Raw genomic sequence first — 27,262 nt, forward strand, 5'->3', positions numbered from 1 at the left:
CATCCCCCGGAGGCAGCGGGGTCGGGACGGGACGTGGCGACACACCCCCCTCCCGCCGCCCCCCCGCCAGCTCCCGCCTCCGCCGCAGCGCCGCTGTCCGCGGTGCTGAACGTCGTCGTCGTCGTCCCCGTCACGCCGGCCGCGCGCGAAGGGGCGGGGCGCGGCGGCGAAGGGGGCGGGCGGGGCGCGCTCCCGCCGGCCGCGCCGCTCGCGCAGGCGCGCCGCCGCCGCCGCCGCCGCCGCCTCGCCGGGTGCGAGGGAGCGCGGGCGAGCGCGTGTGAGGGCAGGGCCGGGCGGCGGGCGCGCTCAGGCAGCGGGAGCACAGCGGCGCCGTGTCCCCAGTCCGTCGTCGTCGTCCCCCCCCTCCCTTCATTTCCGGAGCCGGGACGAGGACCGGAGCGGCGGCGGCAGCAGCAGCTCTCAGCGGCAGTGCGGGCAGCGGCTCCTCCTGCGGCTGCCGAGGGGTTGTTTTCGTCTCTTCGCTGCCGTGGTTGGCTTGTCCCCGCCGGCCGGTTGAGGATCTAATTTGCTGACGAGCGCGCTCGGCGGCGGCGGCGAAGGAGGACGAGGGAGAAGAAAGGGCTGTTTCCGTGGCTTTGTGGATGCTCTACTTTTCCTGGAAATGCAAAAGATTATGCATATTTCTGTCTTCCTGGCTCCTGTGTTGTGGGGACTGATCTGGGGGGTCGCTTCTAACAGCATACAGATCGGTAGGTGCCCGCGCTCCTCCCGACGGCTTTCTCCCGTTCCCCCTCCCCGCCGGCGCCCCTCGGCCGTTCCCCTCATGTCCCCCCGAGCCCAGCCCGGTCGCGCTACCCGCCCGGCTCCCCTCCGCCAGCCGCGGCCAGCGCCTCCCCGTCCCCTCGCCTTTTCCCCCCCACCTACTCAGCGGCCCCGGGCACGGGGAGACGGACACCTGGCCGGGCTCGCTCCGGCAGCCGTGCCCGACCCTGCCGGCCCCCAGCCCCAAGCCCAGGGCCGGCGGCGGGAAGGGAGACCCGCCTGATACGTGTGTGTGTGTGTGTTTCCCTGCAGGGGGGCTGTTCCCGAGGGGCGCCGATCAGGAGTACAGCGCGTTTCGGGTGGGGATGGTTCAGTTTTCCACCTCGGAGTTCAGGCTGACTCCCCACATCGACAACCTGGAGGTGGCCAACAGCTTCGCCGTCACCAACGCCTGTGAGTAACGGGCGCCTCCCACCTGCCGTGGCGGCGGGGGCGCCTGCGCACGGCGCGGCGGAGGGTCGGGGCCGGGGGGTGGGGGGCAGTTGTGTGTGTGCGGCGCGGTGCGGGCTGTGTGTGGGGGGGCAGCGCTGCGCCGCCGCCGGGCAGGTGCGGGAGCGCCCCGGGGAAACGGGGCGCGGGGTCTCCGTGCGCCGCCCTCGCGGTAGTTTAAAATGGTTCCCGTCGCCCTCCACCTTCCCCGCCGGCGGCGGCTCTCCCCACGCCTTATATAAGGCGGCTGCGGAGCTTTCCCGTTAATCGGCGGGTCCCCCCTCCCGATCGCTGTTTAGGGGAGGCGCGGAGCGGGCGGCTGCGGGGGCGATCAGCCATTTTACGCCGCGCGGCGCTGCGGGGTCCATCTCCCCGCCCGGCTTGTGGGGAACGGGGAGGCCCGTGGCCTGCCCGCCCGCCGCCTTCTCGCCTCCCCCTCGGCCTCGCCGGGCGTCCGCCGCCCCCGCGCCAGTGGCGGCCAGGCGTCGCCCGTCGGCGGGCTGCGCGGGCGGCCGGTGGGGCTCTGCCCTGGCTCCGCCTCCGGCGAGGCCGGGCCCGGCCCCACGCGTGCCGCGGGGCTGTGTAGCGGGAAGAGAGGAGCCCTTTTGGGGGGTGGGTGTTGTCTCTCAGTGAAGTCCGCTTCTGCCCGCCGCGGGGTGGCTGCCCCCCTCCCCGGCAGCAGCCCGGCGTTTGGCCGGGGCGGGGGCGCAGTTTGACCCCGCGGAACGTCGTGGCTGGCGGGGGTGGGGGGGCTCGGCCGGTCGAGGGGCGTTGGGCCGTCGGGCGTGCGATCAGAGGGGCAGCTGCCACAAGGGGCTGCGGTGGGAGCTGTGAGCGTGAGGCAGCCGCTCCCGGAGGCAGGAGGGATGTTGGGGGCTGCCCCTGGCGACAGCGGGGGTCCCGCTCTGGGGCCGCGCCCGCCGCTCCCGCCCAGCGGCGGCTCCTCGGCCGCCCGGCGCCGCGCTCCCCCGAGGCGTTTCCCCGTCCGAGCCGTAAGGGACAGTGAGTCTAGAGGTTAGCTGTCAGCGAGAGCCATTTCCCTCCATGGGTGACTTTTTTAAAAAATTATTTATTTCCCTGATTTAGGTACATTGTGGTAGGCGCGGTGGTGCTGAAGAGGGGTGTTTCGGCACATGGGCTGGATAGGTGGTGCAAGAGCGCAAGCCAAGGAGCTTTCAGGGGCATGTAGGAGGGTAGAGCACACATGGCTGAAGTCAAGAAAGGTCGAAGCACGTAAGCAGCCACAGTAAGGCTACTTTGCTGACCTTTGCAGGCTGCCTGGGGACTTCTTCCTTTCTTAAGCAACGCAGGTTTCCAGTAACCAGAACCGAATATGGTTAGTATCTGCAGTATGTGTTACTGGGACTGTCGGTGAAGTTAGGGGTTGTGTAGTGGTCTAGGTGGCATTCTGCAAAGATGTGACCGGTCTTTCGGTGTTTTGCAGTTCTGTAAAGTCAATGAAATCCTGAGAATAATTTGTGTAAAACGCCAGAATATTATTTTTTTTTCTACTAGTACTAGAGACAGGTATAGCCACACAGTCTTTCAGAAATATTTTTCTCCAACCCCATCAAGCTTTTTATCAGTGTTTGTGTCATGCATCTGTCTTGTTCTTGAGCTTAGCTGTGTTCCTTGGAGAACTCTTAGAATACTCAGATGACATGTGTAGTGTGTAGATTGCAGTGATGGACTTTGAGACTTCCAGCAGACAGGAGATGCTATACACGTTTTGGGTTTCCCTTTGTCTGAACCGTGTCCAAGGCTTCAATTTTCAAGCAGTTTGAAGAGCACCAAATTAAAATGTGGACAATTACTTGCTTTTTCATCACCTCAATCACCACTGATGATTTAGTCAAGTTATCTTGTCAACTGGAATTAATTGACTAGTGAAGCATATGCTAAAAATATGTATAGTATTTCCTTGATTACCTTCCAAGAAAGGTTTGATTGGAGAACAAGGGGTTCTGAAGACAAGTATTTGCCATATAAGAAGCAGAATTTAGCAGTTGATTGCAGAGGACTGCATGCACAAATGTTTAAGGAGGATCTGTCTTCTTTTGTCCTCTTAATGCTTGTTCTCATTTGAAGTATTGAAAAATCTGCAGGTTGGTGTTTGGGGTTTTTTGGTCAGAATAACGTACAAAGAACCTGTGTCCAAAACCAGCACCATCAACAGCTAAACAATGCAGGTGTAAAAGAAGGTCACAGAAATGTAGGATAATACGAAACTGAAAATAGTTTAGTATTTACCCAGATATTTCACTCCAACAAGGTGATTTTTCCTTCACAGAAATGTAGTGGCAGGCTTTTACCATAATAGAAATAATGACCTTTTTTCTGCCCAAAGAATAACAAATACATTTTCTAAAATCGACAACTGAAATATTTCAGGTTTTGATTTAAAAACCCCAAACCAGCCCAGTCTCGGGCTATAGAAGCTCTGGACGATGGTGCGGGAGGCACGGTGTGTGGCCATGTTCCCTGGCAGCCCCGCTGGGGTGTGCCTATCTCCGTCCTGCCCTGTAGGAACCAGAGGGAAACAGGGGCGTACCATTCCATGTGCTTTAAAAATGGGCAAACAAAACCCCACTGTTAAACTATCTAAAGGAATCTTCAAACATACTATCAGCACTTGCTCAGAGTTCATTGGTGGAGCAAACATTTTTTAGATGAACGAGTTGTATTGCTGGTGCTGCTTTTAAATTAGGTTCCTAAACTTCCAGAAGAGAGGAGATGGTGGTCATTTACTGCTGAGGGATGTTTGAAACAGTGTAAGGCTCCTCAGACATATAAAGGTGACCAGAAGATGTGTGTAGCAGAGGAAGAATGGAGACTCTGTGAGTAGATAGCCTTAACTCATGTAATATATCCATAACAAGTAGTCATTTCATGCTGTTGGACTGTTGCAAGTCTTGTTCAAAGCTGTGTTGACAGGTCATCAGGAGTAGCTGTTGGAATCTAATTGCAGTTTGACACCTCACAAATCGGCGTCACTAGGAGGCTTAATGGTTTTGAGTGAGAGATGGTGCAGTCTTTCTTCAGGCTGATGGCACAATTAAGAGAAATGTTCACTGGCATGGCTACTGTTATGTCCCTCAAGAGAAATGGGTTCCATTTAGCCCTCTGAGAATTCTTGGCGATTCAGAGGATTACAGTCTAGGTGGTAAAGGCAAATGTTAACAAAGCGGTTCACTTTAACAGAACCCTTTCAGTTTTTAACAGCTGGGACAGAAGTACAGTACTGCAGGTAATTCATAGGGCGGAATTGGAAGGTATCCCTGGACTTTATTGCACAGTGTAATTGAGTCTAGTCTAATTTGAGAAGTGCTAACCATCAGCAAAATCAGATTTTTTTCTTCAAAACCAGAAAAGAGGAAACTGGTGAAGATTATATCCTTTCCTCTTAAATCCGCTGACCCAAACAGGGTTAGTTGTATTATGTACTCAAATGTTTTTTCACTGGAAGGGTATTGGAGTCATCTAAAGAGAGGTTTCATATGGAGTACTATAAAACCTCCATAACTGTAACAAGTTTTTCATATACTAGTTTCAGCACAGAGGTAATAAGTGCACGATCTTGGATGTTTAATCCTGCTGGCTCAAGAGCCACTGTTGAGCATTTCTGTTTTAAATCAAGTCTTACAGCTCTGCAGGGATCACTGCACCATGACATTATGGCAAGGGGATGCTGATTCATGCATAAACCTTACATCCTTTTATTGTATCTTCAACCAGCAGCTTTGGAAACCTATGAATATCTAGCATGTCGCAACCTGTGAGTCGTGGTTTCCCCAGCCGTTTTGGAATATAATGCTGTAAATTGCATTCTTAAAGAAATAGCATTCAGCATACTGCCTGCAAAATGATTACAGAATAAGCAAAAAAAAAACCCCTATCCTGTAGTGGTAAAGATGGGAGAAATTTAATTGTGCTTATTTGGATTAAAATTACTGTGGACCAAGCCCAAATATATTTCACAATAAAGGATTAGAACTGATTTTGAAGGAAAGGAGGAATTTATGAAATGCTTATGTTTCAGTTCATTCGTGTTCCTGGTCCTTCTCATTCCCTTTTCACTATAACACGTTTCTCAGGCTTGGTGAGCAGATGTGAAATAGGTTCTATACCCCACCTTGTAATTAAAATGGACAAGATCAGATGGGTTTTTGTAGTGAAATGATACAATAAAGACAGGATGTAGCTTACAATAGGAACTCTGGTGCTTTTGCTGCTCTCAAAACATTTCTCCCCTCAAAATCAAGCTCTGTAACAAACTTTAAACATTCTTCTACTCTGAGAATTATTCGTAAAGAAACCTGGGGTATTTATTGTGTCACAGTGCTCTCCCCGCTGTGCATCTTTGCATCTGGCTCACAGAGCCATGATCCAGAATGTGGGCAGATACAAATACAACGGTTTTGGCTTGGCTACTTGACTCTTCAAATTTTCATTATGTGATTATTGCATTAATTTTGTCCATATATCTGAAATAAAAAAAATCACGCAGTTTTGAATATAGTATGAATATATATTTCACTCATAAAAAGCTTGAAGTGAGTTATATTTAATAGCAGTTTGTGAGTAGTATATCAATAAAGCCTTAAACATACCAATCAAGCTCTTAAATCAACCAATATTATCAGTCAGTCTCCTCAAGATATTCATATGTTTATATATGCTTTTATTTATATTGAAGATAGGAAAATGTAGTACCTTTTTTTCTCTTTATGCTAATGAAAGGTTTAATTTACACCAACTTTGATAGGACTATAGAATGCACATAGCTGGGGATGTACTTAACTCCTTGTGTTTGTAAGGCTTACTATGCTATCCAGTTTGTGTTACAGACCCTAAACCAAGGGCCGCTGCATTAAGTGATACTGTAACTACCGATTTCTTTAGTTCCTTTATCAAGCTTCTCATGATTAAAGTATTTTTGAGAATTAAGACATGTTTAACAGATAATTTTTTTTGAATACTTGATAATTACTAGGGAAATACAGAATAACTGGGAATATGTTATTAGTTTGAAAATGCATTAAACAGGTAAAGACTATTCTAGTACCATTATGTAGAAAATTAAGATAATCAGCATAATTAATTTATCAGGCATCTTGTGTGAAAATGTGATTAAATTGTAAAAAAAAATCGCTCAAGGAAAATAAAATTTTAGATTAATAATTCTCTAATATGTGCTGGTAGGACTAATTTTTAGGAAACTAAAAGGATGAATTAACCTCCAGTAAACATAAACGTGTGTATGTATGTGTGTATACACACACGTATTTAAATATGCATACATACGTACCTATATAGTGAACAGCAGTTTATTTTAAATGTTACATAAATAAAAAGCAGCAGGACATTGATTAAACCCTACAATTTGTTTTCTGAAGAGGATTATCTCAGAACTCTTACTAGTAAGATAATTTATCACTTTAAGTCAGTGTTCTCACGCTGTGAACTGAGTGCATGAATTACTGATTTTTTTATATTGAAGGTTCATGCCCATATTCCGGAACCAATGTCACTGCAACAGAAGCCAAGGAATGTCAGGTCAGACTGAAAATAACACTGAAAAGGTACTTGAATAGGTAAAAAATGTAGTTGTATATATCAAACTCTCTAGATATGTATATGTGAGTGGGCTTCTCATATGACAATAAACTGGAACTTTCATTTCTAAAATGAAGATGATTTTTCCATTATTTTGTAACTGATCATTGCATTTATCAGAACATGAATGCAGTGCCACCTACTTTTAGAAGACTGTAGACAAGGGATTAATTCCTTTTGCCAGCTAGATTTCTGAAAAGGTATAGGGCAAAAGCCTGCATGTTTTTATACAAAATATGTAGGTTTGTGGAGCATTATTATTTTGTCTTGAAACCTTAATGTTTTCCTTTAATAAGTTAATTAAAAAAAATCTGCATTGACTGCAAGTACATATTAGATGTAAACTTGTTAAAACTGAAAAAGGGTTTTGATTTAAATGAGTAAGTCCTTCCAATAATGAATTCTTTATGGATAAACAATAAGGAACGAATAAAAGCACTAGACAAACATAGTGAATGCACGTTGTAAAACGGATCATCAGTAAGGAGTAAAAGCAGTTTTTAAATAACCACATGTTGAAGAAATTCATATTGCACCTTCTAAAATCAATAACTGTGCTTAAGTACTTACTTGCGTGCGGTTACAGAGTGGTATAGATGTTTTTTTAAATAGTGTTTACTTTTCTTTATCTATCTGTGTCTAGGCCCTCCATAGAACATTTTTGATTTTCTAATGCAACCCTGCTGTGCCCTCTTGTTTAACAATTATTCCATACCAGATCTTTGATTATTTTTGTTCTTCTTTTCTCTTTCATTGTTTAGGGAAATTAGGCCGTTTATGGGGAGATTACCTTTTCCCACCTAAAGTTCCCATTTGGGAAATTAATATAGAGAGTTAACATGTCTGTTCTGTATGTGATTTAATGTACAGATACTTAATGCATTTACCTATGGCTAGTCACTTTATGAGAGTGTTAAAAAAATTTACAAGAAAAAGATACTCATTATGATTCTGCAATGAGGTGTGGTTCAGCTGCAGCTACTACAGCTTCCCACCACCTGCTCCCAAACCTGACTTGAAGAAATTAATAGGATTTTTTGGGGGTTGAAATGTTACATGCAGTTCAGCTAAAAGTGATGGAATCAAGTACAAGAAATGTCTTATTTCAATTCTAATCTACTATTTTATTTGATACCAGAGGAAGGATATTCAGGTCTGTATTCATTAACTTAAATCAGTGTGTGATTGCTTTTGTATGCTTGGGGTGCTAAGTCTGTAACTGAATTACCAATCACTTCAGCTAGTCCATGAATGACTTACTGGGCTTTATTGCACAAGAAAATGGTATCTTCATTACTTAACTACAGAAGGTCAATGTGCTTGCGTTTCACTGCTGAAAAGGAAGCGTACTCTGCTATTTGTGTTTTAAAATGGACATATTTTCTTCAAATGATTTTTCCACTGGACAAGAGTAGGACGAAATTCTGTAAAATGTTTGTGTTGGCCCTGACTCATAAATGCATACTCACACGACTGGTAGAAGAGTTTCAGAGTTCAATAAGGGCCAGTAGGTAATTATATGAAATGTTCAAAATAGATACATGAACACATGCTTGCTATGCTATTCCACTTATTCAGTTTAATCTCAATTTCAGGTAGTTAATAGTGCATTGATCTGATGCTGCAATTTTTCAGGCTGCTGCAGTTAAGGCTGTCATACCACTGTAATTTATTCTCAGTATAAATGTGTTTAAAAGTCTAAAAACATGACTTGGGGTGGAAAAGATGCCTCTGCTTGTTGCAGATGGTGTGAGCTGATTTTCTTTCACACACTTTGAAAATTACAAATAACAGATTCTTTCTAAGCACTCGATATGATAGATAGTTTAAACAGCAATCTGTTAGGTAATGTGGAGATTTTCTCATCATCTGTACGGAGAAGACTGCTTTCAGAGTTTATGCCAGCACCAGGGCTGGAGAGCTCAGCAGAACGGTTTTGCAACTGCTTTGCAGCCTGGAGAAAGGATTTGTTTTATTTTCTTTGGTTTTCTGCTTTTTATGAACGTGTTTGGTAGTTGTGGGACTCTGGTCTATATCCATAAAACGAAAAGGCTAATGTGGTTTACCATCCCATGTAATGTGGATCTAAAATATTTGAATGTGTTGCATTCCCTTGTATATGTGTAAGCTATTTCAGAATGTCTTCAAATGTATGCTAATGAAATAGACTGTACAGCTCTGAACAAGTCAGAGTAATTTGTTCAGTAATCTCATAAATCTTTGAAACTGAAGATGCTGAGAGTTAGCTTGCTCAAAATGTGCCTCCCTGATAGTAGTTATGAGCTTTTTTTTTTACAAAATGTCTTCCAAGCCCAAATGCTGATTTTTTTTTTTTTTTCTTTGTTTTTCCTTCATATGAGTTTGGGAAATTCCATAATGCTTTAATAGTACAGTCTCAGAGGGAGTTTTTGGCACAAATGTGGGATCCTGTAAGCAGCAAAACTTTCCTATGTGATTGTGGCCTGTGCAGAGGTACTGATATCAGGGAGTTTATCAGGTGTGATATTTGGAAAGCAGGGTAAGTAATTTGCATGGCTAGTGCATGCCAAGCTCATACTTACATAAGCTGCAGCAATATTCCTTATAGCAGAAGCAGGATTGATCCACACTGAGTTACAGTGAGTGGTTCGGAGAATCATCCAGTATTTAACCCAGTTATTTCATATCTTGTCCATGTCAGGCAGAGGACCTGAATTTAACCCTTTGTCTTTCACTTCCCAGGTGAATGCCCTTAGTGCTGGGCCATTTTTGTTTTGACATGAGTCTCCTTCTCCTGCTGTCACTCTTATTCATTTTTCCTGCCTTGATTAATTCTTGGTGAAAAAAATCTCGGTAATCTTACTTTTGTCCTGATGCAGGAAGGTGGAAAAGTAACTTTTAGGTTTTGGAAGCAGGAAGAGAATTTCTTGCCCTTTTTTGTTATGATAAAGCATAAAGGAAAAAAGTGACAATGTTTAGAAAATTAATTTATATTAATTTAAATAATTGCTCAATCAACAAATATTAGTTGGCCAGATTTATACACAACTTTAAACTTTTGAAGTAATTTTAAATGAACACCTGGAAACATAATCATATAATTTTATTATATTTAAAGACTAGATGGATTTGAGGGATCAAGAAATAGATGAAAATATGAGTCACTATACATTATAAATTGCAGTATAAGTGTGGTTTTAATTTCACTCACAGCCTTACATCTGCCCCATTTTAAGGTGCTTTCATTTGGTGAGAGTAGATCATGCTGAAATTCTGAAAAGTCATGACTGGAGAATCATTCAGTCCTTTTACTGACTAATCGGATTAGTTCATGTATTCAGCAACCTGATCCCGTAGTCTGGGACTCCAGAGTAATAAGGCCAGACTATTTTTGCTCAGTCAAATAAATGATCAAGCTTCCACTAATGGTAGTAGGAACAAAAATGGATCCAAAGTTCATATTATTTATTTTTCTGTATGAGTGTGGAAGACTGATTTAATTTTTTGTATATGGAAAGAGGCAGGGATTAAGTAATTTCTAAAAAGTGCTAAAATGTTTGAGCATCTGTTGGACCCACAGAATATTTTTTCCAGACTTTACAGTACATGTTCACATATGACCCTGTTGTGTTTTTTGTTTGTTTGTTTGTTTGTTTGTTTTTTTAAGTATGGCACATATTTCTTAAGTACTTTGTCAGGATTCAGTATGGAAATCTTACAGAAATTATTAGACTGTTTCAATTTAGTATAAGTATGTTAATAGAACTGTTAGCTTCGCTAAAAAAGGAAAGGTTTGGTCTGTGCTTCTGTACGTGAAGAGGAAAAACATAATGCTTGCTCCTCTCCTTTGTTTGCATTTGATCATGGATGTTATTCTTTGGTAAAATCTTTGCATAAATTCAAAATTTTCATTTTTTATTAACTCCTTTTTCACCTGTAGGAAAATGCATTTTGGCTTGACTTTATAGAACTCATTAGTGAACTTCTGCTATAGAAGTAAGCAAGCATCTGAGCTGCAAATATCGAATTTTTAGCAAGTGGAGCACTTAATGTTTCTTTGAACTTACCTTTTTACTTCTATTTCGATATGATAAAAAGAGAATATATTCTTCAATGTCTCCATTTCTGGAGGCACTTTAAATTCACTTGCAGTTAATACACCTGAAGACCCAGCTTGTGATACTCATGCTATCCCGCATGACCTGAAGGTGCAGCTCCAGAAAATATGAAGTCCTATAGCACATCTGGCAGCCTATGGGGATGCCGCAGATACTCCAGGGTCTAAACCAGCGCTTGGTACATGTACCTAGTAACCTGAATATTTTCCTGAGTGAGAAATTTCATGAGAAAAGAGCATGTCTGTAAACACCCAAAGAACTTTTAGGAACTCTGACATTTTTGAGTACTGCTGCAATTAGTTTGTGTTTGTAGTGGAAGGTGTGGATCATGACTTAGTAATTCCAAATAAATACAGACTTTCAAGGATACTATATGCCTGTTCCAACATGTTGAAGAGCCTCCAGTATTACTACACCCTATTGGGTTTGCGTGGCAGGGGGGCTACAGGGTTGGCTTCTGTGAGAAGCTGCTAGCCCCATGTCCGATAGAGCCAATCCTAGCCAGCTCCAAGATGAACCCACTGCTGGACAAGGCCGAGTCCATCAGCGATGGTGGTAGCGCCTCTGTGAGAGCATATTTAAGAAGAGGAGGGAGGGGGAGCTGCCGGAGAGCACCCAGGAGAGAGGAGTGAGAGAAACAGCTCTGCAGACACCAAAGTCAATGAAGAAGGAGGGGGAGGAGGTGCTGCAGGCGCCAGAGCAGAGATCCCCCTGCAGCCCCTGGTGAAGCCCCTGGTGAGGCAGGCTGTTCCCCTGCAGTCCATGGAGGTCCACAGTGGAGCAGATACCCACCTGCAGCCCCACACTGGACCCCACACTGGATTAGATGGATTCCTGAAGGAGGCTGTGACCCCATGGGAAGCCCACGCTGGAGCAGGCTACTGGCAGGACCTGTGGCCCCATGGGAGAGAGGAGCCTATGCTGGAGCAGGTTTGCTGGCAGGGAGGAGTGGGGGGAAAGTGTTTGAAGATTTGGGTTTATTTCTCATTACCCTACTCTGACTTCTGATTGGCAATAAATTAATTTCCCCAAGTCGAGTCTGTTTTGCCTGTGATGATAACTGCTGAGTGATCTCCCTGTCCTTGTCTTGATTAATTTTTGTTATATTTTTTCTCCCTTGTCTGGCTGAGGAGGGGGAGTGATAGAGCAGGTTTGGTGGGCACCTGGTGTCCACCTAGGGTCAACCCAACACACACACATCTGCTTTTCCTGTTAGCTTTGTCCTGGAGATGGAAAGAATGTTTCGCTTAATTTTAGTATTTTTGTTTTCCTTTCTGTTTGGAACTGTTTCTGGCCTCCTTTTGGACACATCAATATGGTGGTTCAGTCAGTGTTGCAACTCCTAGCATCGCTTCGCATTTTCTGGTATGCGGCATCACAGTTTCCTGTGCCTGTGTTTCTGGCTTTATCTTGCACTCCAGGAAATTGCAGTGTTCAATTTTTGCAGTGTTTGGTTGTTACATGACATCTTGAGATGTACATGTTGCAGCGTTTAGAAGCCATTTTCCAAACTAAGTATCAACTGCCTTAAAAACCATATGGATTAGAAAAAAAAGTTCACTAGCTGTGCTGACATCTCCAATTCTCTTCCGTAAACTAGGCCCATACAGGCCAGTCCCTAAAGTGATTTGGAAACTATGGTGCCTAACACTGTTACGGATATAAACTGGGAATTTACAGGAGTTCAGGAATGGAACAAAGCTGGAGGCATCTGTGTTACCCAGACTGAGTGGTGGGAATTAGATACTTAACAATGAAATTGGCAACAGCTCCTAATGGAAAAGACATTAAGTCAGCCTAAACAACAGAAAGTTGCTATTCAGAAGCTTGTAACCAAAACTGTCAAACTAAAACTGTTCCTCTGCCTTCTTGGGTGTCTGACCACAGCTCTGAGGCAAAGGAAGTGGGATTAATGGCCAGAAGCTGCTTTTGCAGCTGTAATGGGTTTAAACGCTTGAGTTGTATGGTGCTCTGGATGCTGTACAGATCCTTCCACGTTTCAGGTGGAATAGCCCAATGGTATAGAAAGAAGTGAGAAAGTCTGGGGAGCTCAGAGGATGGTAGAAAAGAGGAGTTGACTTTTTGCCTGATCTTTATTCAACACAGTTGAGACGAGGGTGAGAAGGGTATTTTTTTACATGTGAAAAGAGAAGCAGTTATACGATCAGGTCTCTTTTTCTCTGGAATGTACTAACTTCAAGGTTTCTCATTAGATTGAAGTTCTTCATTTTATCTTGTACTAGTAGACAAGTATTTTTGAACCTGATATTGTAACAGAAAATGTGTCTTTTGGCCTCCCTTAGGAGAGATTGCAGTGTGCTTTTTGGGTGAGTTCATTATTATTAAGTTATAAGTTACAGTTTGTATTCTATTCTGTATATTTTAAGTGGTAAAAGTTAATGCTGTTTGTATTTTAAACTGCACTGGTCATGAGCAACATGGTACTTGTTCTTGCCATAGGTCTAGTCGCTTCATTGCTTCTAGATTAAATTCAGGGTAGGGTGTTTAATCTGTAGAGTTCTGTGTATGTTTAGTTCTGGCTATGTGGATAGAGATTGCTTCTTGTTTAGCTGTTATGGCAGCTACATCCATGGACGCTTAAGCTAATAGGCACTAGGTTTAAAGATTAGGATGCTGTTGACAGGATGTTTTCTATGAAGTATGATCAACTTTCTGTGTGCTTTTCATGATCTGTCAGACAGTCTGTTTCGTCCAGAGTTATTTGCTGAAGGAGCTGATTGAAAAATGAGAAGAGGAATTATTTTTAGGAATGATATTTTCCCTTTTGGTCATCAGAAAAAATAAAATTAGCTTGTTTATTTCTGTATAACCTTCATGCAGGGAATGATTAATTCATATCATGCTCCATTTCTCTGAAGGGGAAAGTAGGAGATGGCAATAAAACACTCAGGTTTTTTTTGTCCACCCTTTTTTTCTGAATTACTGGATACAAAGAATGGAAGTTCCATTTAGGGTAAAGTGCATAAGGAAAATATGTTCCTATCACCCTTTAAAGGCATATAATATATGCTCTATATTATGCTGATTTTTCATTTCCTGTGTAGAAATAAGAAGGAAAATTTCAAGGAAAAACAAGCTTAGAATCAAATCAAGAAGTATTGTCATGATTGGATTATTCATACACGGCATGAAACGTGAACAATTTAAACCTGGAAGTCGGAATAATAGCATGAATAACTGTAGTGATATGCTGTTGAATAGCAAACGAGTGCATCAAGAGAAAAATGAACAGAACAGCCTTGTTCTGATGTGTCTGTACCTTTTTACAGGCAATGAAATAACAGCGATCACAAAATCTTATGCAGCCCTCAGGAATAGGTTTACTAGATTTTCCTTCCAAATCTCTCTCTACTCAGATGATATAACTCACTCTGACAGCTGCTATAGGGCTGAATCCTGAAAGGTTCGGGGTGCTTAGCATGCCAGCAACAGTTATCTGGAATTGCAAAAGCTCAGGAGGGATACGATTCACAGGCTTTGTGCCAGCCTTCCCCATGCGTTTGACTATAGTTTATCCCATTTTAGCTCACCCATGTAATTATAAAAAACGAAATACATGGAAAACATTTGGAGTTTTAAATTAAGAATAAACATTACAGAGAGTTCACACATGGCTGGATTAGTTTTGTATTACTAAATTCCTATGACTGATGACAGGTAGAGGCTGTAATTCTAATCCTGTTGTGATACTGACTAGGTACCAGTGCACACTACGATTCTTTCTTTCTTTGTCTGTCTGGATTTCCTTCCCACACAGAAGGGTGTTTTTGAAGGGAGAATCAGTGCTCTGTCACCCCCCAAATGTCAGCAAGAACTCTTGTCTAGACCACAGGTGCTCCATAGGACTCCTGGGTCTGCTGTCCACAGGTAGTCACAGTTAAGCGGAACACACAGTCCTTATTACAATCAAACCATTTGCTTATGTAGCAATACCACTAGCTCTTAATGATTAACTTGGAATACACCAATTGACTGGCCTGGATAAACTATAATTAGTAAAAAAATAATCTAGGAATCCTGGCAATTTTCAAGATGGATATTTCTTTGATCCATTTCTTGTTCTTCAATATAAATATTCTTTTGGAGGTTGTTTGAAAACATGACTTAATCAAGAGAAATCATGTTGAACGGAATAGGCTAGAGTGAAGGTCTGTCTATGCACTTCTCTCTGTCTTCAAAATTATTCCTTCTCACATTCATTATGTTTGGATCTTTAGCCATGCATCTCCTGTCATAGTGAATGCCATGGGAGTTCTCTTTTTTGAGAAATGGTTAATTTTAATCACATCTAGTTGTAATTCATTATAGGTTGTAGTTACATTTTTTAAAAGGAATAGTTTCAGTTAATCACCAGCAGTTATTGGTTCTTTTAAAAATGTAACAGGTTGATGGTATTTCTTTCAATATTTTAACTTCTCTTCACAAACTCTGACAATAAGTGAAACAAACCAAAATGTCTCTCTTCAGAAAACATGCATGTGTACCATCTTGTGGTGTTGATAGTCTACCACTTTTTAAGATTCAGGCAACACATAGTGCACAGAATGGTCATTTGTTCACCCTTTGTGCATAGTCTAGAAAGGATTTTGTATTTTTCTTTCAATGACGAAGCTCATGATGTAGTGGTTTGTTTTTTCTTCAATTTCTAATTTCATGTTCTGAAACTTGGAAACGGAAGATTATGCTCATTTAGCAGAAGCTTAACCTCCTGTCTGTTGTTTTGTAATTGAAAGACTGAAAACTAGATGACAATGTTGGAGAAGAGAGCTCTTCCCCTCCCTAGCATAACCTTAGACGTGCTTCTAGTAGGCAAAGGTTGTGAATGGTTGGGTCTTAAAAGTAGTTTAAAAAAATTAAAACACATGTGCATACAGTGTAAAGGGATTGAGGAGATTTATTATAACTCTTGTATATTTGGAGTTCCCCAAAACGGAACTTATTTTTCAAAGTGTAAGAATAAGACAAACAATTAAACTTGAAAATATTTGTGAAGTCATTTTTTCAATGGCATATAAAAAAGTGTGTTATAAACCAGTACGTGATGGTGATTAAACAATTCATAGTGACTGGATGTGGTATAAAGTTTTCATGAGTAATCGTTTAGGACTATGTGATTACCATCAGTGATTTCACCTTTACATAAACTTTCTAACTACTTATTTTGCAACTTGCACGGAGTCTTCTCTGACTGCTGGTAATGCCTTATAATGTGCTATCATCTAGTGGGCTTATAGCCTTAGTTACTATAGCTGTACCAGCACTGCAGGTTTTGATCTGTGCCAGTTAGCTGCAGCTAACGTCCAGGGGTGGTTTAGGGAAGGTGCAGGGCAGGGTGTGTTTGCAGTAGGTAATTTGGAGTTGGCCACCTTGTTTTTAAGGGAAGACTGGTTGGCTGTTTGGATGTGAGATGCCCAGTCAGTGGCAGGGGGGATGGAGCATGTGTAGGGGTGTAGGGTCTCATCTTATTTTCTGTATCACCATTGTATTCACCATTTTGGGACAACAGGGATTCATTTGGTGTACCATAGGTGACTTCAAATCCTCCTTCCTGCTTTATCTCCTCCTCCTGTGACTTTGCATATCCCCCTTCTAGAGTAGATGATCTGTCAGAAGAACATCGTAGGAGTACTGAATGGGGGCACGTGTCAGGAGTGTGTCACTTTGTAACTCTTCTTTGCCTAGCAGAGCGAGCAAGCCTCCTTAGCATGATACAATTGAGGACAAACTTGAGTTCACACCAACGTTCCAGATTTTCTGCCATCCACTCCAGCAATTATGAATACAGAGAGGTGTCAAAAGTGTCTCTTTTACCATTCTCCTTGTATGACTTGGCCTTTGCTCTGGAATATTTGATAATAGGAACCAATATGCTCCTACACATGTTTTCAGTAATGAAAAAGATGACATTTCTTGTGCAAAAGAAGATAAAGCAAATTTAATTGACTTATCTTTACATTTAGCTTAATAGAAATAAATCTCTAGAGAAAGCCATAACATTACTTTCCTAGTAACATACTAAAATCTTTTTTCTGATTGCAGTATTCTGTGGTTTCATGTTGCATTAATTCTCAGTTTTGCTAATCTATAAATAAATTCACTAAAATTAAGAGAGAAAAAAAATTGTTATGCTATCAACAAAACTCCATACACTTTCCTAACAAAATATTCCAGCTGTACTGTGATGTATCCTTCAGAGAAACTGGGAGCAATTTTTCCTATGCTTTTCTGGAATTTTTATTAATATTAACTTCTGGCAATGCATTACAGTAGCATTACAGACCCTAGAGCCTGTTTCAGATGCTCGTGCTGCCACATTCAATCCATATATAAGTTATAGACATGATACTATTTCTGGGAGAAAAAATACATTGATATTTTAAGAGCGCTCTTCTGTTCTTTGCTTTGCTGTCTTTTACTTCATGTAGCATTAACAGAAGTGAAATGTTTGATATAAGAAATTGTTTTACTGGGTCTAATTTAGTCCTGAATGTGAACAGCAGTGTTTGCATTATTCTGGAGTTCTGTTTTAACTGTCAGTGGTGTGTAATTCTAGTCTGAGATTTGATATTTCCCCTCAAGAAGAAACATAAATTGGATTGAAGAGTGGCTTTTGATACCAAGGTGCAGTTTGAGGGCTTTCTAGTATCGGCCAGTCCTTCATTTACAGTAATGATTGGTAGATTTCAAGGCCTTGCAATTCTCTGAAGACAGACCCTTTTTTCGAACTGTAGGCTAGTGTTCCACTAGGCTTTAAAAATGAACTGATTTTCAAAGTGGACTTGTCTTCAAGCCTCAGCAAACCAGGGGCTGGGGTGGGGTTTTTGGGGGGTTAGGGCTTTTGTTCTCTGTGTGTGTTTTTGTGGATTTTTTTCCTTTGAAATTATTTACTGAAAGACTTCGTTCACCGTATGCTCAAGTTTAACAAAGTATATATGCTCTGGAATAAAACATATGGTCTAAATATTAATCCTTAGGGAAGAACAATGGAAAGGGAAATGCTTCTGCCAGTCAATTTGCAGCATAGCATGAAATAGATTACAAAGGTGAAGATCCTGATTTGAATGCACACTGTTATCAATTAGATATGTCATATGTATAATCATCTCATAAATCACATCATTACAACTCACACCATGAGAAGTGAGTGTACATAAGACTTGCAATCTGATTGTGAATCAGTGCTTTTTCTGAGTCCTGGTATTCATTTCAGATTATTTCCATTTTCTCAAGGGTATCATACACTAGTGACGAGGGGAGTGTTGAAGAAGATGAGAGGCGGTTAAGAGCACTTGGGATATTACATGTAGGCTGGTCTGCATCTGTCAGTAGTTTTGAGGGATTTGAACTACATAGCCTTTTTATCAATTACTTTTTGCATCAGACTGCTATAATATATGGGATTGCTAATTTCAGATGACTTGGTTTAGTTTTCCAAAAGCCTGTAACTAATTCTGTATTTATAAGCAAGTATTAAAAGTGATTGCTGTACATTTAGTAACTGTGCAAACAGTTTCATGGTAGAACCCTTCAGCAACTGTAAGTAAGAACTTGTTTGTACTGCAGAGCCAATAGATGCCAATTAGAGAACACTTGCCCTTTTGCCTTTCCTTTTCCTTTCTGTTTGTGACCCAAAACTCTATTTTGGACCTTAGGAATTCTCTTTCGGGATGAGAAGGAAGAAGGAAATGAGTAAAAGATCGATTTCAACAAAAAGTTTCAGTTGTCAGAAAATGAACGTCTTACCAAAATGTTTCTGGTAAACCCCGTTCTTAAATCCCACCCTAGAATCTTAGGTTGTCTTATTTCTGTTAATTCCTGTGTTACACTGCTCTCAGTCAAGAATCATATTCCAGAAGTGGCATAGGTGCAGAATAACGGATTATCTCTTATACGTCCTCTCTCTTTTGGAGAAGAGTCACACTAAGATGCAGGAAAAATTGAACAACCTGTTTTTTCTGGCATATATATTTTAGAGGGGGCATAAATTTCAATCTTTTTTTTTTTTTAAGAATATTTCTAAATTCCATGTAATACTAAGTTTCAAGGTAGTGACATAGAAAGGGCTTTGCATTGATTGCTGGTAACCAACACATACTTGTAGTAGTAATTAAGACGAAAGTAAAATCAAGAATATTGCAGAAATAGATCTTAAATATAGACCTTTCCCGGCCATGGGATACAGGTCTTCCAAGGTGTGAGTTACCGTATAAGATCTATGATATATAATCCGTGAAATGCTTAATCCTTTGCTTCCTAGCTGAAATTTAAGACTTTATTTTGCAGTCGTAAAATTTCAGATAGATTTTGTTGGTTTTATTCCGTTGTTGTCAGCAGATATCTCTAGCAGCAAAGAACAAGTGAATTAAATGTATTTTGTGTCATTGAAAAACATGATTTGTAGGGATTTTGTGCAGAATCTTGTTTTGTCCCACGCAAAGCTGCTTCTCTTTCACAAATAGCCCTCTTTTGGTACTATTGTGCACCGTGAGAGGACTTTTTGCTGAAGGCTTCCTGCCAAGTTTTGCATTATCTAGATGTCCTGAGTGCTCATGACTGCTCATTGTTCTGACTGAAAATACAGGATTGAGACCTTTAGTTTCATTGAATATTTTAAGGAAAGCAACACTGAATGAGAAAGGCAGGTATAATACCTCCAGACCACAGATGAGTGGGATTTAATTTCTGTTTTTTATACTAGCTGTAAATATAAAATGCTTTGTACAGAGGTGGTAGATGATCCCCACCAGGATGGTGAAATACCTTCTAACAAAGAACAAATGTCTGAATATGGAGATAACTGCTTGGAAAAATATCATAATTTAATAATCTAACAAGCACCTAAATATCAGAATGATAAGACCTGTTGGTTCACATACAAATGAATCATAGAATGGTTTGGGTTGAAAGGGACCTCCAAAGATCAGCTAATCAAACACTCATGGATGAAATGAAAGAAGACCTTCTAGTTTTAGGAGCTCAAAACTGTTTTCTTCTGCGAACCAATATTGCTTTTGTTTTGAATGACTTCTGTTTCAATCACGTTGTTTATGCGTACTGAATTGTGAGTCATTTTAATAGTGACTCACAACATTTTAATGATAGACTTAGTGCCTATTTTATGATGAATGGGAATAGTACTTTATCATCCTTCTCTTGTTGACATCAATAACTTTCATATTTTCCTGGTTGTACTGGTGGCTGTACATCAGTTATGAATATGAGGGAATCAGTCTTGGGGGAGATGTTGCAAGTAACCAGATTGGTAGTTCTGGTTCCATTTCTCATTGTCTGGGAAGGACTCACATTATTTTTGGTATTTTCATAGACTTCTTCCATAGACCTCTGATTAGGTTAGCATTAGTCTTTGATTGACCCAGTAGAAAGCTAGAGAGTGTAAATTTTATGACACTAACCTTGGTTAATGAATGTAAAGGAGAAAGAGCTTACAGAGCTTAGCTGGTTCCTGTGTCAGCAATTTCTCAGTAGTAGAAGAAAACTTAGGTTCTCAAGTTTGTTATTACAGTTGCCAGATTATGCTTCCTCCAAGTGAGGGTGAGGAGATTACTTCATTAAATGTTTGTCCTGCTGTTTGTTGCTATTTTGCATTACTGGTGCTTACTACAGAAAGTTTGATTAAATTACGTGCATCTGGTCTTGGGAGAAGCAGAATATTCTTTGGTCAGTAGCATGGAGGCTTTTACCAAACTGAGATGGTCTTAAATAACCAGAAGTTTAAAAATTCAGTAACTGCGAAATGCTAAGCAGAAGCAAAGCTAAAATGTATCTTGATCAATGAGGAACTAGTGCGAGTCCCGTGTTATGCAATGATATGCATATAGAAAATGGTGAGTGTTACAGAGCCAAGCTTTCTATACAAGGTGCTTTGTCTCTCTTTTTTTTTCATTGCAGCTTGTGAATGGGAACTACTCTTCCCTGTTGTCCTTGACTGATTGACCAACCTCTTTCTTCGTTCTTGTTTTCATTGCCCTGAAATCAGAAATCTTACCCAAAAACTTACCCAAGACACCTGGCAGAAGAAATTACGTAGTGAGCCACCAATTCTAATTCTATTAATAAAATTAATAGTTACTTAATGAAAAATAAATCATAAAAATAAAAATCATTACATAATGTATAAATAGGACTGAATTTATAATATTAAATTTCAAATATATTCATACCTTAAATTTATTTGTAAATGGAGAGCATTGATTAAACAAGATGAAGACATTGTTTAGAGGGATGTCTTAATCTTATCCAATTGTACCAGTTGTCCTCCTTCCAGTATCTGAACATAACTATCACAAACCAGAAATTTTGTTTCTGTTGCTATTGCAGATGTGTAATTGTTCAAAGACACTGATTTTTGCACTGTTATCATTTTTCTGTAATATTAATTCAGGCCATATCTTTGGTGGTGTAATCAGTTAAAGACTAACTGTTAAAAGTTCTACTGTAGTATCTCTAATTGCAGGGGGCAAAAAAAAAAAAGGCAATATTCTGTCTTAAATATTTGCTTTCGGTATGCACTAGAACACCTATAGTTAAGATTATAGCATACTTGTTATTAAAACAAAGTTTTGCATCTTCTGCATGTGCAGAACAGCTTGAAAACTGGTTTGACAGTGTAGTGATCACGAGACATTTATTATACAAAAATGGGACTCATTTGAATAGCAGTACTTTGAGATATTACTTCCAGAGAATGAGTGGTTGTGTAAAGAGGAGTGTAATGAGTCAGGGTTCATATGAGATTCACGTTTCCAGGATGATTCTGATGTGATACAGTATCTAATGATTAGATTAAAATTCAATTTAATTAGTTCAGATGTGATGGTGATGCAAAGGATAGTAGGTTCCTGTGTGTAGAAAGGCAGAGGAAAAGAAATACTTTGCAATCCATAAAGAAATGATGGTGTAAGATGGGAGAATACAAATTCAAGCTGTCTTTTCCTGCTAATTCAAGTTCCATTTTTAGACTTCACAAACCCAATGTTAAACCTCTGCCAATAATAATTCTGTCTTAGGGAGATTAATTTTTACGTCCTTCTTTCTAAACGGAAGTTAATTAAAAAGTTTCACAAGGATCACTAAAGACAGAGCAGGCAGTAAAACAGAAAAGAGATATGAAAAAGACCAATCCTGTCCTCTTAGTATTACTGTTTGTAATTGGGCTTGAATCAAATGTGTCAAATCTGTGTTCCTGGGTATCACATGAGTAATAGGTGCTTTAATTGCTAAAGTTGTCTTCTAAAGCTAAGAATACCTCTCAAATAATCTTGACCCAATGATCAGAATTCACCCTGTGATGGTGATGTGAAGGAGGAGCAGAAGGTGCACCTCTGAAATTACTTTAATCAGCTGTCTAAATCAACGGTCATTGATTTCATCTAGGTTTAAACAGATCAGTTGCCTATACCTTACAGAATATTTGGACAGATATTCCTTGAGATTCTCTTCATCTTTTCCCCATTAGTTCAGCCTTAGCTCTCAAGCCTTCTCTTACATTTGAAGCACCTGTTTAGCCTGGAAATGCATTGGTTTTATTTATCACTTCATTATTCCCTTCAAAGGGTTGCTTGCCTCAAGTCTCATTTATTCTGTTTTTCTGCTAATTTATTTTAAGATGCCAGCAGGTATTTTATAAATGTACACATCTCCATAGCCGCCTTCTCTTTTTATTTGGTCTGTCTAGAAAATGGAGTGACCAAACATCTCAGACAGGAATTTCTCTCCAGAATATATTTCACTTTAAGGTCATACATTTGTATCTCTAAGATCATGTACTAATGTCTTGGCACTGAAGAAGCTAGTGGTTTGCCAAGAAGATGATCAGTAGAAATATTGCAGTGCTGCCATGTGCATATTAATGGGATGTCGGACAACAAAGCAATGGATATTTCTGGTTTTGATCTGAGTATAGTGTTGCTGCACTGGTGTTAGTTTTCTCAGTGTATATATCACCAGAGTTTCTATCTATAAGTATGCTACCCCAAGTCCTTCTTGTGAGGTAGCATTTGATACTATTGCCTTACTGTCATTGTAATATTTTACTTTGGATTAAAGGGTGTTACAGTCTTCGTATTTTGGAAACCCCTCCTTGAGAACACTGTTCAAGACTAGTCATCACTTCTCTTTTTCCTTTCCCTGGTTTGTTGTTTTCTTAAACTCATCACAAATTTCTGCTAATGTCAATAAAAATCTTGACAGGGAGTTTGGTATTTCTTATGCGACTTAACAGGGTTGATGCTCTTAGCTGCTTTCCTCTTTTCACACTGCTTGCATCTGACCTAATGGACTGTCTTTGTCATTAGCTTGCTCCAAAGTGATCTACATTTTGCTGTGATTTGGTAAAAGCTGGCAACTGCCAGCTCACAAATTGTGAGCTGGGATTTAAAGAGCTTTGATGGGTTCCTTTCTGAAGCTGCCATGTACTAGACTGTCATTCACAATGACTTCATCTTCCGTAGGTCTTTTAAGTGTTTAATACTTTTTTTTTTTTGAGTGTAGGCAATATTCCAGAAAGTGACAAACTCACTGCAAGCCCTGTCTTCCCAAAGGACTATTAAAAAAGATTGCTTTTCTCCTCTGACTGACCTGCCAGTATTTGGATTGAGCATTTAATACCTTATGGGAACTTGTTAGAAGGGATCCGATCACGGGTAGATAGGCTTTCCTGAAATACTTGGTCGTTTGGATCTTAGTTCTATTCACAGTACAGGTATGATTTATTTCTGTTTCACTGAGACCACTCAGCTAAACCACTCAACAATGCCTCCATTTTTATCAAAATGAGACTGAAATGTCCCATACATAGAAGATGGTTCTCCACGAAGGATTATATGGTTAATTACAGTAATGTTGGTTCGCTACTGTCATTACATTTGTAAATAGAATTGATTTTCCAATGATAGATATTCCAGGCCTTTGAACGCAAAGGGAAGTCTTTCCTTAATTTCTCCTGTTGCAAGAGTCATTCCTAGAAGGACTTCTGTTAATTTTAATGATGCCATCCATATTAAAGGGAGACAGAAAAGCAGTGTATGTAGGCCTTCCAGTTGAAGAACACCTCTGAGAACAGCAGCTTGTCAGCAGTGACGCAGCATTGTTTCTAGTGATAGTACAGAAAGAGAAAAGAGACACCTTCAATGGTTAAGCTCTTTGGCATGAGAAAACAGCAACGAATGTGCAATGAAGTCCTTTAACTGGATAAATTACACATTTCCAGTGATGATTTTGCAATAGTTTTTTCTTGGTTTTGCCTTTACATTTCTCAGAAATTATTCTTTTTTTTTCTTCTTTTTTTTTTTATTTTTCTTTCGTTTCATCTGCCTCACTCTTTCATTTGCAATTAACGGTTTTGCCTTTCTTTTCTGGCTTCTCCTTTTTTAATTATAGAAGGTTGTATTAGCTCAGTCACTCTTGTCATAAACATCCTCACACTGTGGAATGAGATAAGTACAAGGTACATCTAATGGTACTGAAAAAAAAAAAAACTTAGAAGTTTGTAGAGCCTTCTGTGAGAACATTAGGGCACGTGCCTTCTTTGATCTACACTATACTGCATTGATTTGACTTTTAGTCCACTAATTAATATTATGACTGTTTGGCCTTTATTACAACCTTTGAAAGCAAGTCTAATATTTCGGCTGCAATTTTTTTGCTTATGGTGAAGGCCTTATTTCTTACGGAGTATTCCAGAATAAGAGTGTCCACAGGAGAGTTATACTGTCATAATCAAAAGTATGTCACTAATTCTGGTACAATTCATTCTGGTAAATATAAATACAAGTTCTTTGATAATTTTATTTTTTTTAAGGTATCTGTTATTTTAAGGTACTTGAAAGGGGATTTTTATTTCCAGTTACCCGTCTAAGAAATGTTACTGAGGATTTAAACATAAAAACCCTCTTTGTAAAAGGTGTTGCTGATATTGTGCAGTAACTGCAGCTTAACATCCATTAATGATAACGTGTAGGTTAAAAGACTTTCCTTTTACAGTGACTGAAACTCGGAAATTGTCTATGCAGACATACCCCAAAACAATTGGGATGGCTTAGCTAAAGTCATAAAATTAATGTGCATTTTAAAACTTCCCAACAAGGGCATGGTCTGGTGAATGAAACCCTCTTCATTTTTGTATGTTAGAGCCTAAATAGAATTTTCATGTAGTACATGTCATTTAATGTTACAGCTTCCATCGCTTAGCTTCTGTAGTGGATGTGAGACTTCTTCATGATTGGTGGAAGCGTCTAGTAGGAGACACCAGTGCATCAAAGACATGGTCCTGCCATGGAAGGAGAGTGACTCACATGAGAACATTTTTGCAGTCTTAGTCATCTCCTTTGATTTTGTATGGAACTGATGGGAAGTTTTTTGAATCCAATCAAAAAGTTAGCCATATAGACAGCTTAGAACTCAACATTAACGGCAGCGCTACCGTGGTAGTAATAGAAAGGACTGGAAAAATCAAAAAGGGGAAACAAAGAAGTTAACAGTAAAAGAAAATTAACTATTACACCATGTCATGCTGTAAATCATTCTTTAAAGCATCATTTTAATGTATTTTTACAGCCTGAGTTGGTATCCCTCTAAAGGAATCGGAGACAGAGTAAGCTTTTTAATGGAGTATGTGTGATAAACACTGGCCAAGTCGCATTTTAACATAAAAGATAAATTATATTTGAGATATCCTTTGCCTAAGGTACTTGGCTTGCTCAAAATTTGACTTCCATGGTTGTCATTTGAATTTGTCAAGGAAAGCTGTGAATAGTTATATTTACATAAACAAAGTCATTTATCTCTCATATTTGTGTGAAGCAGGTTAAACCTTTTGCCATCAACAGTGTTGCTTAACCTTTTATGTTGTATCCCTGCTCCGTATTGTTCTGAACTATTATTTTACACTGAGGGTTATTAATCTATTTCGGCATTGTCATGTGGAATGCAATACTGTTTTTCTCTGAAAGCTCATTTAATTGGGCCTACATACAGCAAATAATTTATTAATTTTATGTTAAGTCCCTAGCTAGCATATTTTACAGCACTTTCTACCTTTTTAAAATAGTAACAAAAGCAATATAAAATATTTTATATTTTTAAGCACAGAAAATACGTACCTCCTTTGAAATTAGCAACTATATAATGAATGATACTTCTGCAGTTTTTTAATGTATACCTTATTTACCTAAGTAATTAAAAACAAATAAAAAGTAGTCCCTTTGAGAATATTTTATGTTGTCTTTTGAATATGAAAAGCATACATATCTCTTATGCATTGCATGCAGATTTCATGGTTATGAAAACGAACCTGATTTTTATGTCAAGATAGCATAGTTTTCCACAATTGTTCTTGGCACAGTTTTCTACTTACATGGCTTTTAAGATACCTAAGGTAGTGACTTCAAGCCTCAGGTACTGTATTAAGCAGAAAAGGAGGAGAGGTTGTGCCTTATTTCTGACTTCCAGCAGCCTTTGGTTTTCTTCCCCCTTTTTTTTTTCTTCCCCTTGTTCTTTTTCATGTCAGCTTTCAAGATACTATATGATTTGTATTTACATTTACAATCAGTTTACTTAACAATATTTTTTGTCTGTAACTCTTGAAATTTTTTAAGTCTGTAAATATGCATCTTTTTATGATTTGCCAGCTACATATAAAACCTGCAGGCTGCTATAAAAATACTTTTATTTGATTTGCATTTTTATCACCATTCAAATTGAAAGGGAGCAGTTCCTATATTCACTCCTATTGTATTGGATTCAGTTCAACAATATGGCCTAACAGTTGGTGCAAAAAGGCTCTGCTGAGGGAAGGGATCTGCATATAAATTGATCAAGACATATGGTTAAAGTGTCTTATAAAGGTTCAAAATTTCTGTACCATTCTGGCAGTCTGTCTACATAGTAAGGGTTGACGAGGTATTTGACTAGCATTTATTTGACAGAAGATAGCAGCAAAATGTACATTATCTCCTCTGTTATTTATCACGGTCTAAACAAATTTATTCTCGCTATTACATAAAATATCTTAGTAAAGCGCAGACTATAAAAATGCAACTTTGCTCTGGATTCATTAAAAACAAATATATCTATGCACGGAATTGCTTTGCCTGATGCTGTAAACTCTTAGCTGTATAGAATCATTGGGTTCAGCGAGCTGACTGGAGAATGACGTTTTCAGTGGGATTTGCTTGGCTGTCTGCAAAAGGCGGTGAGTTGCGTGGGGACTTCAGCCTTGAGGGCTGTGAGGGTGTGTTGGGCACAGAGCCCCCTCCTGTAGCTGTTTGACCAGCGCTGGCACGCTGAGGCACGAGGGA

The 27,262-nt window shown here is 40.1% G+C and overlaps 1 protein-coding gene across 2 annotated transcripts in view; it reads left to right on the forward strand.

Moving 5' to 3' along the window:
- Positions 1-622: 622 nt before the first annotated feature.
- Positions 623-27,262, forward strand: part of GRIA2 (glutamate ionotropic receptor AMPA type subunit 2) — a gene marked incomplete at both ends in the record, with an annotated part of 90,217 nt that continues 63,577 nt past the window's right edge. For both annotated transcript variants that reach the window (XM_082482481.1, XM_082482482.1), the window contains 2 exons: positions 623-710; positions 1,036-1,176. In XM_082482481.1, the coding sequence (XP_082338607.1) occupies positions 623-710; positions 1,036-1,176 (229 nt within the window). The remainder of the gene's footprint in view (positions 711-1,035; positions 1,177-27,262) is intronic.

The sequence above is a fragment of the Vanellus vanellus genome, assembly GCF_965231255.1.
Source record: "Vanellus vanellus genome assembly, chromosome: 4".
NCBI classification, from domain to species: domain Eukaryota; kingdom Metazoa; phylum Chordata; class Aves; order Charadriiformes; family Charadriidae; genus Vanellus; species Vanellus vanellus.